Source organism: Poecilia latipinna, unplaced genomic scaffold (assembly GCF_001443285.1).
Source record: "Poecilia latipinna isolate Pla-1442-1.1 unplaced genomic scaffold, P_latipinna-1.0 Scaffold190, whole genome shotgun sequence".
NCBI lineage: Eukaryota > Metazoa > Chordata > Actinopteri > Cyprinodontiformes > Poeciliidae > Poecilia > Poecilia latipinna.
Genome location: NW_015112806.1, coordinates 278,996 through 300,115, shown reverse-complemented (window position 1 = coordinate 300,115; position 21,120 = coordinate 278,996). Strand labels below are relative to the sequence as shown.

General features: G+C 37.7%; 2 protein-coding genes and 1 long non-coding RNA gene across 3 annotated transcripts; 2 read left to right on the top strand and 1 right to left on the bottom strand.

The window, feature by feature from the left end:
• Window positions 1-305: 305 nt before the first annotated feature.
• On the top strand, window positions 306-1,940 carry LOC106946433 (uncharacterized). The gene is made up of 4 exons (XR_001424769.1): window positions 306-411; window positions 946-1,000; window positions 1,617-1,715; window positions 1,861-1,940. It is a non-coding gene; the product is annotated as an uncharacterized LOC106946433 (long non-coding RNA).
• A 505-nt stretch (window positions 1,941-2,445) lies between these two features.
• On the bottom strand, window positions 2,446-13,796 carry LOC106946428 (rod cGMP-specific 3',5'-cyclic phosphodiesterase subunit beta-like). The gene is made up of 24 exons (XM_015030732.1): window positions 13,317-13,796; window positions 12,981-13,230; window positions 12,563-12,874; window positions 11,350-11,502; window positions 10,544-10,633; window positions 10,320-10,460; window positions 10,161-10,235; window positions 9,990-10,054; window positions 9,769-9,835; window positions 9,638-9,685; window positions 8,443-8,592; window positions 8,172-8,315; window positions 7,574-7,639; window positions 7,264-7,413; window positions 7,070-7,177; window positions 6,793-6,902; window positions 6,354-6,441; window positions 6,164-6,264; window positions 5,961-6,068; window positions 5,826-5,889; window positions 5,668-5,742; window positions 5,003-5,086; window positions 4,691-4,844; window positions 2,446-4,280 (listed from the first exon to the last, which is right to left on the bottom strand). The coding sequence occupies exons 2-24, from the start codon at window positions 13,137-13,139 to the stop codon at window positions 4,228-4,230; spliced, it is 2,565 nt and encodes an 854-aa protein (XP_014886218.1). The 5' UTR covers window positions 13,140-13,230; window positions 13,317-13,796; the 3' UTR covers window positions 2,446-4,227.
• A 4,204-nt stretch (window positions 13,797-18,000) lies between these two features.
• Window positions 18,001-19,980, top strand: rbp4l (retinol binding protein 4, like). The gene is made up of 5 exons (XM_015030737.1): window positions 18,001-18,112; window positions 18,399-18,516; window positions 18,612-18,748; window positions 19,102-19,214; window positions 19,297-19,980. The coding sequence occupies exons 2-5, from the start codon at window positions 18,400-18,402 to the stop codon at window positions 19,518-19,520; spliced, it is 591 nt and encodes a 196-aa protein (XP_014886223.1). The 5' UTR covers window positions 18,001-18,112; window position 18,399; the 3' UTR covers window positions 19,521-19,980.
• The last annotated feature ends 1,140 nt before the right edge of the window (window positions 19,981-21,120 follow it).

The following is a 21,120-nucleotide window of genomic DNA, read 5'->3' as shown; positions in this document are numbered from 1 at the left end:
GGATTTTTCAAATCATTAAATGCTTATGTTATAGATAAAGCCTGAAATGTAAACACACACTTCAGTGTTGTTCGGATGCAACAGGGCTGTGATTATAAACACATCAAAAGTAGTTAAAAAAAAAAAAAAGAATATATGCTAATAAGTTTGGAAAGCACTGACCTCAACTTTACAGAAGATGGTGGACACATACAATGCAGGAAACCATACAATTTAAATTAAATTAATTGAAATTAAGTCTAATTCTCTTTAGATATTCCAAATAACCTTTTTTATCCTTTATATTTTAACTTATGGTCATCATGTATGCCATAATTTTGACTTGGAAAAACTGCTTCCGCTCTGACAGGAAGTCTTGGTCTGTTCTCATCCATCATGGCTCCTCCAGTCGCAGTGTCACCGCTAATCAAGGTAAAAACACAGCACAAAACAATATATTTAAGCATGGAGTCGGGTCGTACCTGTTGGGTAAATTAGATAAATTAGTTGAAGCTCCAGGTCCGTTTAGGATTTAACAACAGATAACAAACTGACCTCTAAAGGTTGTTATTTGGCAGCATGCTAGCGGATACCTGCTAGCTGTGACATTGAAATGCAGGTGAATGTTTTGCTTGTCAGAACATTTCGTAACTGTTTTCTTTCCACATTTGGATAATGTAAAATGCGTCACTTATGTTGCCAAATGTGTATTATGTCACCTTAAAAGATAAACTGATTTGTTACGTTGTTTTGTGTCTCCTAAAATACAGAATCCATGATAAATAACCATCAATTAATTACAAAAAAACATCTTGTTGGTAATGAAGTTGTTACATTTATTAGGAACCTGCTGAGAACCTTTTTATGATCAATAACTTTTTTTTTTTTAGCTCACATGCAGCTAATTGAAAAACATTGTTCCTGTTTTTCTTTCTGAAGTTTTTCTCTCTTTTTTTTGCAATATAGACGGCCAGGTGGTCGGCCCTGCTGCTTGGTGTGCTCTATGGGAAGCAGAGGTTCGGTAAGTGGGAATCTAAATCTGTTTTTCCGGGGTCAGCTTTTGAATGATTTATATCAGTGGTCCCCAAACTACGGCCCGCGGGCCGAATCCGGCCCGCCTCCACATTTGGTCCGGCCCCCTGAACAATACCAGAGAGCATTCAGATTTTTTTTTTTTCCATATACCGTATTTTCCGTACTATAAGCCGCTTATATGAGGATTTTTCTTCAACCACCAGGGGGCACTTTAGCAGGAAGTGAATCATTGGAAGTCAAAATTGGAGATAAAAGAAGAAAGCGCCCATTAAAAATTGTTAACTTTGGCTGTAGCTGTTTTTCTTTCATGCAAAAAATAGTTATGACAGAAAGCATGATTAAAATCACACCATAGTAAAATCTTGCTTTTACATCATCATAACCTGTAAATTCTTAAAATGAAATATATTTTAAATGAAATAATTACATAGTAAATCAATTCAAAAATGCTTAAATGGCATTGACACAAATGTTCAAACTAAAACCTCACTCTCTTACACAGCAAATATCCTTCTTTAAAGTTCTTTTTCCTCTCTTTGAGTTGGCTCCTTTACAGTCACTGAAATACACGTCCAATTGACTACATTGTTATTCTCATTAAGATTACCTGAAGCCTATTGCTGAAGAGGAGAGGAGGGTCGAGGAGGCAGAGAAGAAGCTCAGAGAGGAGCAGGAACGCATCTACAAACAACTGTCTGAAGGTGATAAAAACGATTTTCTGTAATATGTTCTCCATTTTTGTCTCCTTAATATTTTGTTAAATGCCATATTTATACAATATATATATATATATATATATATATATATATATATATTTAATATATTCTTTTTTTTCTCCCTTTGCAGCAAATTCTGACACCATCCTTAAATGAACTTCCCTATGGACCAATCATGAACTCAATAAAAATCTTCAATATTTTTCATGGCATTGTTTTAGTCTGCTTTTATATTACACAATGACCTTTTTGTACCAAAATGTTTTGGTGAACACATTTCAGGTTCACAACAGGTAACTGTGAGCACATATGCACGCCCTTCAGTGAGAGGTGAGCCTTTGGAAAAGCACTGCTGTAATCCCAGCCTAGTTTAGCTCTAATCCCGGGATTAGGGTCGGGGACCAGTAGTAAAAAGTGCAGTGTGGACAGAATACTCTTGTGTTGTATAACATCCTAACCTTCATTATGTACTCTGAATGGAAATATTGTTTGGCACAAACTACAAAACATAGGCAGACTGTTAAATTTTCATGTTTCAACGCTGAAGCGTGTTTTTGTTGGGTTTTTTTTTATCTCTCAGTATTTAGGTTAATACAGCTGTACTGATACCTCTGCTGGTCAAAATAAATGTTTTTTTTTTCTTTTAAATAAATTCAGCTTCATCCTCTAAAGTTTTACTTTAGAATGGCAGGAATCAACTCACATCATGACAACATAAAAATACATTTGCTTTATTTGAGTCATCATTGTACACAAGGACCAGACGATGAGGCAAGCTTTAAGTCGCTGGCTTTAAATTAAAATAACTACAACAAATGTGTTACAGATGTATCAACAGCACATACAAGTGTCATTAATACCTAATATTTTAATCTTATACATTCAGACATCACTTTAATAAGTGGAAAATGTTAAAGCTAAACTGAGACAAGCATGAACTCACGGCTCAATAAGAGCAATACAATTCTGTAAGCGTTACTATTTTACCTTTAAAAATATTGTATTTACAAGTGTAGATGTGTAGGTGTACATGTCGTTACACAAAGTCAGGTTGCTCAGTCTGTTGACTGGAACAGCTTTGTCACCCAGGAGTCTGAATGGCTAGTAGCACTGCTGCCCTACAGCACCACAGCCCTGGGTTCAGTTTCTTGATCTTATGAATGAGTAAAGTTTCCACATTCTTTGCGATGTGTGGATTGCGTTCTGTTCATGCTCAACGCAGGCAGTGCCTGCGTGACGTAGTACCGGCTTATTTTTAAAGCCATTTTTTTAGCTTCTTGCTCTTACTTTAAGACAAGCATTCGAGTCCAAATAGATAAAATGCAAAAGAATTTGAATCCCAGTTTTCATCTTGGACCCCCCAATGTCTCTGAACAAGATCTATTTCCAAATACATTGATCTACTCACGTTATACAAGGTTTTCTAGGCTATCCTCTCTCGCTCTCTCTCACACACACACACAGACTCCGTATGTACATTATAAAGGCATCAAAGATAAGCAGCTACAGATTTTGTTGATTGGAAACATGCATAGCTATTGCACATGATTACCACATGGCAAGTTGCCTTACTAATTGTAGCAAATTGTAGTTGTAGATCTCTGCAATCAAAGTAAACACACTCTCATTTGTAAATAGTGAATGGAAAGAGTGAACATTGAAAACAATTGCTGGAAGATGTAGATGTACTACTTTCTAAGAGGCCTTTTTACAGTCTGGTCTTGTCCATAAAAATGTAACAGAGCTATATTTTCTCTGTCATGCAATGCAGTACATATGGTACATGGCAAGGCTACCAGTGGCTATGTAATGTATTTACAATGATTATCTTGTGACACCTGCTGAAACAAACACAAAAAAATACAAAAATGTATCATCTGTACAGAAACGACAGTATGTTAAGTCTGTACCTGTCAAGTACCTAAAAGTAATTCTCAAAAGATAAACAATGTGTTTGAAACAAAAGTGAAATTGGAATGCAGAACAATATTGTCAAAGCAGTTTAAAGTTAAATACAACAAAATTTGATTCAGTGATGTCCCAGTAATGACTGATGTTTTACCATGTCCCATTATTTTAGCTGAAGTGCAGAGCTCTTTCTGTTCAGGCTTTTTCTTCTCTGACTGAAACTCCTACTCTTTAACCCTTCTGTGGTCTTAAAAAATGGGATCATTTAAACCCCACACCTTCTTTTATTCTGTGCGCAGCCCAACTGAGAAGCACTGACCTGATGCGCACTTTTACAAGGTTTTTTGTGTGGTTTCAATAATTGACAGTCCAATGGGACAACCCCCCTAATGCTCCACTGTCTGACCGTGACATTTGCTGCGCTCCTCCTGGGCGGCGCGTTAAGACTGTGGGAGGCTTATAAGTACTTTGGGGCTTTGCGAACATATCCAACTTCTTCATTTTAGAGCATTTTTCTTGCCAGTCAGTCTAAAATATTCAAAATATTTCTTTTCAGATGATTCTGAGCTCCCACTGTCTGTAGAGTCTTTTAGCAAACGGAGCAGGTCTTGGAGCCTCCACCACTCGGGTTGTTTGCAGCGGCTACATGAAGAATAAATAGAAAAAAATAAATTACTTTTTGCTTGTGTAGCTATTTACACATTATAGTCAGAGCTTCTTCCTATTTAAAATTTTCAATTATGTAAAGTTGGTCTTACAAGTGCTCTTCCTTCAACTTTTCCTATGTAGAGAAGTTAAAAGCTACAGCTAATCTTGACCGCTTATACAAAATTAAGGGCTGATGTTCTTTCAACACCATGGAACCATTGTCAGGAGAGTTTTCACTTTCTATAACATTCATGCCTTATAGCATGCATTATTGGTATAATCCATAGTGGCTTACAGACATTATATAGTACATTGTTTTATGACTTAGTCAAGCGAGATAGAGCAAAATATCAGATGACAATGAACTTTTGCCACAGCGCAGTGAATTTAAAGGATCACGTTACCTTTTGCTGCCTGAGCAGCCTCTTTTGCGGCATTCTCTTCCTCTATGGCTTTGAGTTTAGCTTCATATTCCTCTTTTTTTGCATTCCATTCTTTCCTGTTGTTAAGGATGCCATCTAACATAGGCTGGATTTGGGGGTGGAAGCGAGAAAATTCCTAAGAAGACAAAATCAAGAATAAATGGCTGAAGGGGAACAAAATGAGAATTACATCAGATGGTGGGTTTTGATCAAACCCATTGTTTTGCTGTGAAATCAACACAAACATAGCTCACATTGCTTTTTTATGGATTAAGAACCTATTGTAGGCAATACCTTGTAGACGAATGTGCAGACGAAGTCAATGAAGCCACATTGTAGCTTTGGAAGCTCTGCTGCTTTGTTCCTGTCCATCATGGGCTGGTGGAAAAGACAGAATCAAATCATTGTTAGAGAAAAGTCAGTGATGGAAGCAATTTCTTTTAAATGGTAATTTATAATTTCATGGTTCCCATAGTTTTAAATATGATGTGATGCAAAGGTCTATTTCTCTGAGATGGTCTTCAAAATAGGACATTTGAGAAAAGCAGTTGAGCGTTGGTCTTTATAACTCGGAGAACAGCTACAACAAAACAGTTTTTGTCCATATAAACTTGCATTAACAGTCAGAGCAATCATTTAAAAGCTTTAAATTACTGAGACTGTGACAAAGCCAATCAAGAACCCTATTTTTTTCTTGCCAGTGAGGAGGATGCAAAGGAAGTGAGAGATCCAAAGCTTCCTGCTGAGCTAATCTTTTTTTCCGTGCGAGATTATGCTATAGTATAACAAATGCACATTTCTTTCCGATCTTTCTAAAACATTTTTGCAGGGTGCCGATAATTATGCAGGATTCTTGTATTTGGTGCTGAATTTATCCTCACTGCAGTGTACTACTTTTTTTTGTTATAACACCCATTTATGCAACATAATTATGGTATAATTGCAACTTGCAAACTCACAATAGGTTGCTGTTCCAGCACTGTCCTCTCCAAATCACCCTGCTCCCAAAACTCTGCCGCCACAGACAAGGCAACCTGAAAATTACACACTCAGTTCATCATCTGCCAACAACCAGCAGCCCCTCTTTGTTTAAACTTTTTATTCTCATTACTCTTACCTTGCTCTGCACTTCCCAGGGCTTCGTGATGGCCGACAAGTCACATGCTGTCATCATCATTGCCCTGGAATAAACATTATCCAGGTTATAAACCCACTGGACAGTAGACGCCCGAGTTGTTTTCATTTCACTCACATGACGATCTCTTTTCTGGTTGTTTCTAGAGACATGAAATCCACCCATTTCTTTTCATCTTCATATGTTTTTGAAAGGTCCACAATCTTTTGGAACATTGTTCGCTTCCTGTGACAATAGAAGATGAATCACTTTGACTCATTTTTAACCAAGAGAAAAATGTACTGGCAAGACCGGACTGAAAAGTTAGAGACGCTACTCACTTGAAATACAGAGCCAGGTCGGTGGCGATGATGGCAATGTCGGTAAGATGAATCACGTGATCTACCTGCCGCCTGTTCAGGTTCTGGTAGATGTTCAGTGACTGCAGATGAAAAACAAAGAGTGAGGTTGGTATATTCAGAGACTGTACAACATGTAGCCCACATGTTAGGTTAAACGACATTTCTTTACCTCGTCGGAGAGGAGAAACTTTCCAAACTCTAGATGGTGTCGTTCCAGGATGGAGGAGCCGTGTAACTTGGCCAGAGGATTACCCGATCTGTTGGATTAAACGAAAAAAAAATATCCTTAAATATCTGACAACTTAACAGTCGTCTGACTCAACTGAAAAGCCAAGTCTTAAGAAGTCTAACTCAAAAGTATTTTTAAATTGCCTTTCATTCAGGCTCGCCACCGCAATAGTAACTTAAATTGGTGAATTGTTGCAAAACTTAAACCATAATTAATGAACTGGTTCAGTAAGGAATTATGATCCAGTTTGCTTACAAGCACAAGAAATTTACAGTAGTTTGCTGGATTCCCTGTAGTTCACAGTAGGTTACAGCTTCTTAATACAAAGTATTCAATTTAAATGTGAAAAGAGATATCCTGTGAGAGTGTAGTCACTTACTTGACCTGGTACAAGTTGTTTGTTCCTCTGTGATCAATGTCATGCAGAAATCCTGCCGTTATCATGGCCATGACTTCTAGGTCTGTGTAATATCGCTTCAGATGCCCTGTCTGAGGACAAAAAGAAATAGATATGCAGTGTAAAATAGAAATATTTATGTTTTGAAGAATAAATTACAACTAAACTAGTTAAAATGAAAATTAAACTGGTTCATTTTCTTTTAGTGTTTTATAAATGGGCACTGCAATATACTTAAAAACAACAATCAAATGGATACCGTTAACAATGTGAACATGGTCTGTCCCACATTGAAGCCGTGACGCCAGTTGTGGTAGGTGATTTTTCTGTAGCCTTTACTGACAGAGTACATGAAGCGAACCAGCACCTGAGAGGAAATTAAAGAGTTAATATCTCAAACTTTTTGCGGACACGCTCAACAATAAACGTTGTTTACATGTGCAACTATATTACTTCTTGAGGAATCTGGAACTTCTTCACTACACCGACTTCGTAGTACATCTGGATCCCGCATTTCACCAGCTCCAGTTCTGTGCAGTTAAAATCTGAGAAGCGAAACTCGTAGATCTCAAATTTCTTGATAAGAGGTGGCAGGTCTTTTTTCTAAAAGGATGGCACCAGAAAACGAAAGCTGAGTGAGAATAAAAACCATGTTTGCATGAAATATTTTATATGCCTATAGCCTCACACTCTGATTTTTTTTGTCCTAAATAAAAGAAACCTTTATAGTTGGAAACCCAAAATAGACGAGTTCAGGCATTACCAGAATGTCAAGAAGATCCTCTTCTTCACAGTCCCAGGGCTCACAGTCATAGACCTCTCTTGTGTTCTAGAAAAGTTGGCATTATATACTTAAATCAATCAAAAATCGACGAAAAAAAATATGAAAAATCCAAACATTTAAAATGCAATCAAAATTACTGACACTTTTCTATCAGGGCACTAGACATTTTATGGTGCTTTTTGAAGAATGGAGCATTAATGCATCGATTTAGTCTAGTTTAACGTGTGTCTAAATTATACAACCCTGATTCATTACTTCAATTATTAACCCTGAACCTTTAAAACTTTGTGGGCTGTTTGTAGTCTGTCTTTTGACTCCCTTTTGCCAACGACGACTGGACAATAAACTGCAGATGACAACAATTTCATAATAGCTTTATGTCACTTACTTTATTTCAAGTCACTCCAAATTAGTTTTAATCTATTTTGCAGCCAATCCCTTCTCACCAGTTACTCTGAAATTAAGTAGGGGTAGATTTCTATTTATGTAATCTTAACGGATTCTTGAAGTAAAAATGCGCCTTTGAAAGTAAGAATGTTGTATTTTTTTTTTTTTTTTAAGTAAAAGTACCACTGACCAGGATATTCTGAATTTCATCATTTCGACATTTGACGTGGTAGAGCACCATATCTTGAGCGATGTCCTTTCGGTTCTCGAGCTTGTTCATTTTGTCGTACGTGTCCGTGTTCAGAGCTGACCATCCCAGGAACTGAGTCAAAGCCTGGGAATCAGAAAAATTTACATAAAATACTTTCAAAGAATAATAGGGGAAAAAAATAATGGATCTTTGTAATTAGATGAAATTGTACAAACTCATTTAGTCAGCCACAAGGATAGATTAGATATACCTCCATGAGATTTTCATCATGATCATCAAATGGCTTCCCATCTTTCCTGTTGTAAAACGTTGCCACGCCGACTATTTCTTCTTTCTTGTTGACAATTGGAAGCGAGAGAACATTTTTTATGGTCCAGCCACTGTCATCCAGCGGCCCTGTCTGCGATGACAAGAAAACACAATCAAGTCTGTAATTGTATAACTTGATTTCATATTTATGTCAGTCAGCAATTTCCAAACATTTCCAAAACACTTGTCAATGAGTAGAAATTACGTGCATTAGTAAACAAAGTACTTAGGGACCAAAATGTAGATAGATGCCTTAGTTTAAGACAGATACAATCACATTTGTTTATAACAAAACAAAACAAAAAAAAGAAAACAACATGATCGGTGATATAATACTTAAAATAAATATTAATTTGGGACAGATCACGTCCAACAAAGTACTAATGATCATGCCATATATGTCTATTCTTTAAAGATAGGAACAATAGTTTAAAATAAATATTTTTATAAATTTTTTTAGTTAATATATCTTATTTTCTTATTCATTCAAATGCAGTTCTTTTTTAAATAACTAAAAAAAATACAGTTTTTAAGGACGATTGTGTATGGTTTCTAATTTCTTAGCATAGAACAAAGTTAAATGTTGTTAATTTATCATTATAAATTCAACCAGGTGTAGTTCCTGCAGCTTTCTTTTTGTAATCTATAAACCAGGTGAGTTGGTTTTTCCTGCATGACCAAATACTTTCCCCACCATAAATAATGTATGAGATTATCATGGTAATAGCGTGACGGCATGTTTTTTTTTTTTTTTTCTAATTCATCGATTTCCTTTCCAATGTACTTGGAAGCTGTTACAAATCTTTACCAGAGAAATATAATGTACATTATCATCATAAGGAAATGAAGGTTTTTTTTATATTACATCTAAATTTGAGTAAATCAGTCTTTTAATAAATGTGTTTTTTCTCTAATACTAAAACTCTTCTACTACTACAGCAAACCAGCTAGAGCTTTTTAAGTCACCAACAGCATCAACTGATCCAACAGCATGTTAACCTTTGATTCAAGCTGCATTTACTGCCATTGAGGTTGACCGTCCACCCAGCCATTATCATCCAATAAACTGTAAATCATGAAGGTTTTACAAAAACAAGTGTTTGGTGAAGCACCTGGAGGCACGTAAAGTTTCTCACCTGGAACTGAAACGTCTCATCAGCGGCCGCATTCATGATGTTGCAGATCTGAAGGGCGGAAAGGAGCAGACTAATTAATTTGGCTTCAGATAATTCAGCAACTCGCTGCCGTTGTTGGAAAGAAAACTCACAAAGCCGCTCTCAGCAACATAAGTGGGAAGGCCGCTGCTCAAGGCCCAGTGGTCTGCAGGTGGATTTCTTTGTGACAAATTGAAGAAAAGACAAGTCAGAAGATGATCAGTCTGTTACTGAACTGTGATTATTAGTTTCTTCAAACTCATTTGAAAAGTGTTAAAGTAAAAGCATCACTGACCAGGACCGCTATTGACCAAACATTAAAAAAAAAACTCACGGTATTACTTTGATGTCTTCTTTTCCATGGAGTATGTAATCAATCACCTTGTAGAAAATTACTTCCTAAGGGGTAAATTAAATAGATTAGCAATAGAGACCAAAGCCAAACTAAAGTAGAGACTTTTTAATGAATACACGTGTGATGAGAAAGTTGAATAAAACAATGCACCCTGCCATCTGGAGTTACAGGTCCACTGTAAGGTGGCTGCTCTCCCATCAACACAGGCCAAATGTCAAAGAACTCCTAAAAGAAGAAGGGTGCCGGTCAGTAACTTCATGGCAAATCACACAAAATAATTCGGCCATAAAATAAAGATAGACACCAAACCTTTTCCTTTGTCATGTCTAGTAACCCCACAGAGTATCGGTCACAGTTGAGGTAGGCCCGGACTGTGTACAAGGCTTTGTGAAACTGTCGCTCGATGTCTGTCAGCTCTTCAAACACCTTGTTGGCAGACCACAGCAGCAGCTACAAGGACACACACAAGATTTAAAGGCGGCATGCATACAGACATAGAAATGACAAACTTTTGTTTTAACGTTTGCCCGCACCTGTCCTTTGCGTGTCTCACAGTTGTGGAGGTAACTTAGGTGAAAGATCTTAAGGTTCAGAGAGGCAATTTTCAGGTACTTCAGGAAGAGCTGCAGACACGAACAGGAACATGATTTATATGTCACATTTCTTCAAAATGACTCCACATTTTGTCGCGATACAACCACGAGAGGTGATGTAACATAAGACTCTTTTATATGATGAAACAGAAAGTTTACAGAAAGAATACATTTTAAAACTCGCTCTCCCTCTTAACCATTACTTATTATTTTTCTTGGCTTACCACATAAAATAAAATACATTGAAGTTTGTAACTGTGATAGAACATTTGAATGTCTTTTGGTTGTTTTCTAGTATTGGTCATTCTTCTCTTACTCATTCAAATGCCCATCTTACAAAGATATGAAATAGGGAAGTGCTCAAAATTAAATAAATCGATGAAAAATAAAATAAAATAAGCATCTACATGAATAATTAACAGATACATGTATAAAGCAACAATAGAATTATAAAATATATTAAATTCTAAGCTCAGTATACTTTTCAGTCTCTTAAAAATATGTTCATTATAATGAAACTTTATAACAAAAATCATTTTTGGATGTGACTGATAAAAATCTTGCAATTAACCTTGAAATAACATATTAAACTGTTTAGCTTTAATAGTTTCAACCGTGCATCATGAACCTGCACTAGATTACTTTACTTCACTAATTCTCTTAAGAATTAGATTTTATCCAAACTGTTCTGCTGCTCAGTCATCAGCTGTGCTGGGCGCATCGCCACCATTAGCTTGTGGACTCACATCTTCATCCTGGCTGGTGAAATGTGGTCCTGTGGTTTTGTTCAGGGCCATGATCACGGCCACCAGGTCTTTGCCGTTGAGGATGGGCGCTGCCAGCACGTTCCTGGTCTCGTATTCTGTGAGTTCATCAACGAATGAACTGAAATACTGGCTCTGAAAAGGTACAACATATTCACAAACACGTGTGAAAGTCTTATTTTTCTTTATGCTACATTAAGAGTTTAGGAGGAAAAATTGTATCTTCTTAAAAGTGGTCAATCCGATTTAAGCACTCTGGATCTTCGCACTTTGAATATTTAAAAAACATCTCAAAATACTAAATAGATCTCAGTAAATAGGCCAATGTGATTATTGCTGCCCAACAAACAAGCAGTCAATTAATTTATTTGAATACATAGGTTGAATGGAAATAACTCGAACTAGTTTTGATCTGTTTTACATTCCTGCTGACAGCCAACTAAATGTCAGCAGCGTCTAATCCATGGCTACAGCAGAGGATGATGCGATCTGAGAATAAATGGATTATGTCTGACAATGAGATTTACAACCACACTTTGTTCAGGTCTGCAGCAGGGAGCCTGTACATGCACATGTGAATACAAATTAGGCACATAATTTGTTTCTATTTAATTTCAATGTTACATTTAAAATGATGTTGTACATAATTCACAGGACTTCAAATATCTGTATTCTTTGCGTTTTAGATTATCTTTAAATTTAAGTTTAAGGTTTAAAATTGGGGGTTATATTGGATAGAATAGCCAAATACTGAAGCACAAGACTCTTGATCAGAGCTGCTTTGAGGTTGGATGGAGTTTAGTTTAGTATAATTAACACCACCACTAATGCTAACTAAAGCTCCAGCTTTGTGAAATGATCATTTAAGACAATATGTTTAGGTTAGTTAGCAATCAGTTAAATTGTCAAGAGAGTAGCACAGTTCACATATTATTTGAAGAACTGTGACATTTTTTGACATTATTACCTTCCTTATATATTTACTCTGCAGAAGATGTTATGAGTGAATCTGAAAGAAGGCTTGTTTTGGAAATGCTTGACAACAAATATGAAGTTTTGAGACTGAAATAGTTTGAGCCGGCTGCGTTCCCTTCTGTCTCAGGCTGTGTGCATCATCATCAAGAGTAATTCTCTCTGGTTCATCTTTTTGCTCTGACTCACAAACTGATGTCCAGCCTCCCTGCCCCCACTTTACCTCTTTGACATCTTTCACGTTGACATTCTTCTTGGTGAGGGCCACATTGCCAACTATCCCCAAGTCCAGAGGGTAGACGATCTCAGAGTCTGGTGGAACCACACAGTCCTCCAGGACTGAGTTGGTCGAGACGTTGAAGAGCCTCGTCGCCAGCTCTCCGATGCCGTTCCGCTGCCGGTACATGAACAGGCTGCAGCGGTCGGCGTGAATGAGAGCTCCGAGCCGCTTCAGGATCTTGAAGACCACCTTTTCCATGTTGATGTTCTCTTGCATGTCTTTGATTAAATCAAACATTATTCTGCTTTCCTCAACCTTTGGAAATTAGAGAAATATAAGCTTGTTTTTGTTTTTTTTTGTTTTTTAATTCACAAAGATTATTTTGTTTCTATACTGAGAAATCATCAAATATGTGACTTACCCGGCTAAGTTCCTCCAGCTTTCCAAAGTCGATCTCTTTTTCTGGGAGTCCTGATATCTTTGATATGGAAGAAGGGCTCAATGTTTTGCAAAAGTACTTTGCAGCAAACGCAGGGTTGTCGCGAAGAAACTTCTCCACGTCTTCTTTTTGCACACCCATTGTTCCTCCTTCCTCTTCTTCTGTCAGATATTCCTTGTCCTCTTCCCTTTGCTCTCAATGAAGCTCCAGTGCTGCTCCAATGGAGCAACCGCTTCTCCAACAAGAAACCACAAATAAGCGAAATGACTCACACTCCAAATACCATTTTATCGACTCAGGAAAAGAAACAAATCTTACCCAGGTGATGTACAGATTGGGGGAAATCTATACATTCAAATGCAGGCAAAAAAAAAAAAAAAGTTAATAATCCCCTTGTTTAGTTGGATGAGTGGACTGCAAGAGGGAGAGCCCTGAGGAGAAGGCAGAGGGCTGAATCCCAGCAATCCCTCTGTCATCAGCAGATAGTGCTGAAGGTTAGCAGGGATCTACCTATGCTAAACTCATCAGCTGATCATGTAGTAACAGATATGTGGGCCAAAGGACCCAGCCTTCACTCTGCATCAGTACATTCACACCAGGATGACTCCACTCCTGATAACTGCGGTCTTAGTAAGAGTGTAGACATGGACTGTGACATGTTTTTATTCAGGCGAGCAGCAGGATTTGATAAGCTTATCTTCTGAGACACTCTTTTAATTCTTCTAATGAAATCAAAATTGAATATTGTTGAAGCAAGTCTATTAGTTGCAACTGAAAAAAAAACAGAAATGACATAGAAATCCGTAGAAATCACATTCATTTTAAGCAAACGTCTTTTATATCGATATGTTCAATATGATTCCTCTCTGGACCTGTACAAGCTGCTTAACTCTTTTCAACAAGGCCTCCTTTGTCTGATCCTCTGTTTTCTTTGGACACTGATGGTCTCACCATCCAAACTCTTTTTTTTTCTGCAAACAATCTTTACTGCAGATTGACATGAATAAAAAGGGATGTAAAGCGCCTCCAAAGGAAAACTAATCCGTTCATTCAGAGCTAGGAGGACCCGTCTATTATAAGGCTGCATAAAGACCTTAAGCAAAAGGTCAAATAGATAATCTGCTGCCACTATAATGCATAACGACAGGTGTGTATGCATGCATGTGTGTGAATGTAAGTTTGTTGCCCTGCTAGTTCTCAAACTGACAGTGAATGTGATTTTGGGCTTATAACAGAATACTTTCTTGTGTGACCTATGAATAAAATTAGATGGATATGGTTATACATAACACTCTAATGTATGTTATGTGGAACATCATTTTTATTGTTTCAAGGTATTTTGGAAAACAGGCTGTGAAAAACTTGTAAGGAAAGATGAATGTGTTGAAAAGCATTTCATGCCCTTTGTAAAGTAAGGTGGAGGACATTTAATGCTGTGGGCCCATTTCTCTGCCAAAAAATAATCTCATGAACTGTTACCAGGATATTTCAAGTTCAGTTCCAAGTGCCTCTTATAGTAAACTTGAACGTGAGTCATTATTGCATCTTTTTGCTAGGTAATGATTCAAGAGATTTCTACAAGAGCTTTTATAGATGGTTTATCAGACAGACAGAATCATTCTTCTAACCTGAGTTTTTTTTAAGAACCCATGGAGGGAACTGCAGAGGAGAGAGGATATTCAGCACATCAAGAGCCTAATGTTAAAGAGCAGGTTTGTGATAATTGTGGAAGTGTTGACTTTGTTACAGTAATGTGGGATTTCTTCCCCTACTGAATAAGTATAGAGAAATTAACATAAATGTAAATGCCACCACAAAATGTAAAGATGTAACAATATCATATCTGGAGCGTAATTCTGCTTGAAACAGAGTAGTTGGCTGTTGGGATGAAGTTGTGAGCAGTAAGAGAAACAAATTAAGCCACATAATTGAACTTGTATAAGGATGGGTCCCCTTGAAATCAGTTCATTAGCTGATACTTGTGTGAAGAACCCAGAACCTTTTCACTGAAAGCACCACTGTGCAGCCTGCAGTGGCACAGTTGGAAAAACCTCTGTAGCAAATGATACCAGGTCTTGAAATTAATAGATGTTAATGCAATGTTCTTCAGTTATTGTGCTTTCTTTAACTTTATTTGATATTGTGAAATGTATTTTATTTTTGTGGTAAGTAGAAAGATAGGCATAATTGGATTTTTTTATTTATTTTTTATAAAAAATAAATAAATAAAATCGTATCCACTGCACTGGTTGCACTGCTGACAAGCCCCAGTAGATGGCAGCAAACACAATTCTAAGTTTCAACTTTGAGCTTCAAATAACTGGGGACATTCGGGGGAAAATGAATGTAATATTTCAACTTGAGAGTTAAAGTGAATCCTCCAAATATTCATGATAAAGTTCTTGCAACATTTCTCTTGCCAGAAGTCTTCTGATAAGGATGATCCCTGGATGATTCTCTATCGACATTATCCAAGCAAAGTGGGTAGAACCAGGGTAGATCCAGAACCCGGAGCTGAAGGGATGACATACATCATCCTTAGGGATATATTGTACTTTTGGGAGCTTTTTTTCCTGGAGGTTTTTCTCCTGTCTTAACCTTACAGAATACAATAAATGGCTTCAGCAACAAGGAAAAACCCTGCTTCTTCTCCACGTGTCCTCAGTCCTTTTGATGATGAAGTACAATTTTCCAGATTACATCTTCAGCAAATCCTTCAGTGAACCTGAAGCCACAATCACATTAGTAGCAAAACAAATATGCCGTATCCTCCGTGAATGACAGTCAGCTTGTCACACTTTTGTTTAGAAGATAAAACACAATTTTAAACAGCCTCCCAGCCAGCATGCCTAGGTGGGACCCATGTGGGGACAAGGAGGGCAGACTATATGGGTCCCATATGGGTTTGTCCGCGGGTTCCACGATGGCCCCACATGGGTTTGCCCATGTAGGGCCACAGCCCACATGGGTGCTACATGGGCCCTAATTGGACAAAACCCATGTGGGCCACCACCATATAGGGCCCATGCAGGGCCCATGTGGGCTCTGGCCCTACATGGGCAAACCCATGTGGGGCCATCGTGGAACCCGCGGACAAACCCATATGGGACCCATATAGTCTGCCCTCCTTGTCCCCACATGGGGCCCACCTAGGCATGCTGGCTGGGCTGTTAACCAACATATCTAATACAGCCTCAATGCATCAGTAGATCCAGACCAGTTTTCCCAGCAGCCCAGCAGCAGGATGCAGCATCCACCACCTTGACCCGAACATTTTTTGATCTTTTATTCTAAACTTCCTAGTGAAGCAAGTAGAATTTGTTCTCTTTGGACAAAAATAATAATAATTAAATAAAACTTAGCAATGGGTTTCCACCAGGCTGTGCGTTCAGTCCACAACAAAACATTACGTTTTGGATCTTATTAGCTAGCTGCAAAACAGAAATTGAAATTTCTATAACTTATTTAACAGATTTTTCATTGTGCCCTTGACGTTTCTGTTCACCAGTTAAATCAGTGTTTTGTCAACTATCTATTTTGAGCAGCAAAAGTAGGATTACGTCCCTGATAGAGTCGATGGAAAAAAGTAGATCAGCAGTCTTGGCTGACTTCTCTGTTCTCTTCCTCTCTGAGGAGAGCCTTTACTGTCATAGTCAGTCTACATGACTGACCTTTTCTGTCTGCACACAGACAGCGGCATAATAACTTATTAAATGCCAGCAATTACACAATATACTGGACTGATTGTGATTAGGGATAAACCAGGGAATGAGAGCCAGTGTCTGTTTAAAGAGATAAACAAATGTCTACTTTCTCCCTCTATGTGGATTGAGTTAGCAACGTTTCATACTTTCAATAATTAGAGATTGAGAAATTATTTAATTGACAAAGCGAGTTTGGTTGATAGCAGCATCCGCAGTTAAGTAACTTTTATTCTTCTAATTATCTGACTGTGTTATTTGGGCTTGTTTACAGACTACCTCTTGACAGATTAAACCTTGGTTGCTCCACAATGACAGTGTTGGCAGACAGACCTATTCTATTTATTCTGTCTACTGAGAGTGAGGTGAAGTTGTGCCTTTAACTAAACTCTGCCATCTGTCCAAAGTGCCAAATATACTTGTGTGTATTTCTGGATCTACCCTGACCTTTTCATGGCTTCTTCACCCAAAGTGTCTCAGAATACCTCTCATTAAAAGTAATAAGTTGTTTTCCTTTATCAGGATCAGATAGTGGCTGATGTTTAAGAGCGATTGGCATGACTAATTTTAAAACGGTTAAGTTTGAGACATTCACATGGGAATTTTTAGATGTGATCTGTTGTTTAGTTTTTTTTTTTGTTTTGTTTTATTGTTTTTAGATGTACTTTTATTAAACTCGCTGCAGCTTTTCTAGAACCATTCAAATATTATTTTCTTCAGCTTATTTACCACTTAATATGAAAACTCTGATGTGGGTTGTGGAACAACGTGTGCCAAGTTTTCAGGTACCACTCAGAAATCAAATTGAACTAAAATTGATAACTGATAATTTTTTTTTCCTAAAAACCTTCAAACATGTTCCTGTTTGTTCCAGTGGAATAACCAAAATTATTTCTTTTGCCTAAATACCATAATACACCGTCGATAAATATTGAATTAATATCATTTTATCTGTATTTTAGAGCATATATTGGGTACCGTATTCTGTTGTACGGCATTGGCAAACATAATTCAGCTGTTTGTAAAAGACCAAACAAGAATCCTGTGTTTTTATTCTAACCCACGGAAGCAATTAATTAAAAGCTTGTGTTTAAATACAACTAATTTGCCAGGCGGTGTTACGCATGTGCCTGTTCTACTGTGTTTCCAGTCAGTTACATAATGGCCTAATTGTTTTTATCGTAAGTCTTGGACATAGAAGCCAGATTACGACAAGGATTTCAACCCAAAGAGATTACCTCTAGATTTAAGCACCTTATTTAGTTCCAAGCAATGAAAATCAGCCATAAGCTTGTCTGTTGGGCACGTATATAAAGGCAGCCACCAGCCCGAGACCCGATCTGCTGCAGAGTGAACACATCCACACCCAGAACTTTGATTTTTAATCTCGACTGCTACTCTTAACCCAAACAGGTAAGACGCTGGATTTGGATTTTAACATTAGTTGCCTCTTTACTAGTTAAATTGTTGCTTTTGAGTTGCATCTGTGCCTTCTGCACTCTAGCGAGAAACTGTGGGAAAATTGCAGACCAAAGACAATCCTCACTGAATGTTGAACCTTATTTGATATTAGAACAGAGAGTTCAGACTGGATTTAAATGTTGCATTAGAGGTTTTGTGTATTTTGTTTAAAATTACTCCAAATGGTAAAAAAAAAAAAAAATAATAATTTTTTTCATAAACACACGTTTCATTACAGAATGGGATCCTTTAAGCTGGCCCTGCTGCTGGTCTTTGTGTCCTGCGTTGAACGCAGTTTGTCTGCCTCCTGCATTGTAGATAGTTTCTCAGTCAAAGAAGACTTTGATCCAAAGAGAGTGAGTACAAAAAACAAAACCCGCATTGAGACGTGAATGTCAGGAGAAAAGAAAAGAAAAAAGACTAAATATTTCTGACTTCCCTTTTATGACAGTATGCTGGGAAGTGGTATGCACTGCAGAAGAAAGACCCAGAGGGGCTGTTCCTGCAGGACAACATCTCCGCCGAGTACACCATTGACGATGATGGCTCCATGACTGCCTCTTCCAGGGGACGGGTCACCCTGTTTGGGTAAGGAACCGAGTATTCATAAGAGGTTCTGCATCAGATACTGCTTTTTAACATGTTTTTCCCCTTCTTTAAGAACCGATGATGACCTGACCAGTGCAGGAAAAGATGTTCTTTTTCTTAGCCAGGTTTTAAAAAAACGTGTTCAGGACAGAAAGATTTAGGAGCAAAAGCGTGCTAAGCGTTAGTTATAAGCAGAGTTTTCACTCAATAATAAAGGATTAGGAAGAGATGTGATGAAAAAGTTTTTTTTTTTTTGCTTGTTTTGAAGATTTGTAGTAAATAGTTGTAAGCATTCAGAAAAGAGAAGCTAAAGAACTTTTCTTGCGTCATTGATCTGATTTTTGGTCTTGCAGCTTCTGGGTTGTCTGCGCCGACATGGCTGCTCAGTACTCTGTACCTGACCCTACCACCCCCGGCAAGATGTTCATGAACTACCAGGGCCTGGCCAGCTACCTCTCAAGCGGAGGTACGTTCAACGCCACTTCCCGTCACGCATTTGTGTTTTTACACTTCATTCCTACAAACATCGTACTTTTCTGTCAAACTAGGCGACAACTACTGGGTGATCGACACCGACTATGACAACTACGCCATCACCTACGCCTGCCGCTCCCTGAAAGACGACGGCAGCTGCGAGGACGGCTACGCCCTGGTGTTCTCCAGGAACCCCCGGGGCCTGCCTCCAGCGATTCAGCGCGTCGTCCGTCAGAAACAGGAGGAAATCTGCATGGCCGGACAGTTCCAGCCCGTCCTGCAGTCTGGGGCCTGCTGAGCAGAATCAAAGAAACGGGGAAGGAGAAGCAAGTGCCAGTCAGATGCTGACTTTGTGGATAGAGAGCAAGCAGAGGGAAAAACCTGAGAGCATGTGTGCGTGTGTGTGTGTGTATGTGTGTGTGTTTGTGTGTGTGTGGTTAATCTATGACAGTGGTGGAGTTGGAAAATGCAAAGAGATTGACAGAAGAAGAATATTTCTCTTCTTCTGCCTTTTATGAAATTTTCTTCGATCTCATCCTCCTCCTCACATATCCATGTATTATTTGTATGATGATTAGTATTTTGGCCAGATTTCTCTTGAAACAGAGATTTAATCTCAACGAGACATTCCTGGTTAAATAAAGGCTACATGCAGACATAAATACATACATACATACATGCATACATGCAAAAGAAAAATGTTACTTTGCAGTAATGTTTGTGAGTGAATGTGACAAAAAAAAATAAAGATTTTTTTTACACAAAAATGCTTCAAGATTTTATTTATTAATTAGAAATGTAAATGAATAAATAAAAAATAGTTTTAGAACAATCTGTTTGATAGAACTTGACCTTTGGTTTTGGTTGTTATTCATAATTAACCACATACATTTTGCTGTCAGATGTAGATGTTTATTTTTGACAAGAAATGAGATGGGCATCTCCAAAAAGATAATAAAAGAATGTAAAAGAAGGGTTATTATTGATAAAAATAAAAGAAAATGTATTTTCATTTCACTGAAAAAAAAGAATAAAAACAATATTGATTCCCTTCTCAATCATCAGAGGAAAAATGTTGGCAGTAGAGCACTTTGGGTTTGATAAATGCTGACTAGTTTTGTTTTTTTTTTCTTTGCATATTTTCATTAACGTTATGAATATTCACCTTCTGTGATGAACTCCAAGTCCATTAAGATGAAAGAACTCTTTGCAATCCCCCTAATTTTTTGCTCCTTCCACATATCGATGTATCAAAACTGTTTTGGTCCCTGCAAAAAATTGGCATTGCCTTCAGTAAGAAGTAAGTAAAACATTACTTTAATCTGACATCGGATAAGAATATGAACAATGTTCGGGTTAAAAGTTCTTAGTGAGATTTAGTCTTGCATCAAATAATGTGCTTACATTTTTATTCCTTTTTCTGTTCTCCTGGACACTGAAGCTCATCTTTGTTTACACAAAGACACCCAAAAACTTTCATTTTAAACAGGATTCTCTCACAATACATTCTTTAAAATATGCTTTTCTTCTACAGCTTTTGATTTCTGAGGCATTATAATCCAAAATTTGATGAGGAAGTTGACTACAATAAAAGAAGCTGTAGTGTTTTATACCAGCAGCGGTTGCTTTGGTTTAGGTTTTCTTTCATTCACAACCTGCCATTCCACATTTCACACACAGCCAGATTATGGCGCAGATAATCAGCGTGGTTCCTGAATTTACTTTCCACCTTGCTCACGTTGCAGCTAACTTTGTTTATCCACTCTGTACGTGTTGGGTCCACTTGTAAGAGGCTTTTTTGTTCATGTTTAGATTTTTTTTTTTTTTTTTTTTTTTTTCCCGGCTCTTGTGGGAGGCAAAAATTAAACACCCAGGCGGGGAAGGTGGGGGGGGGGGGG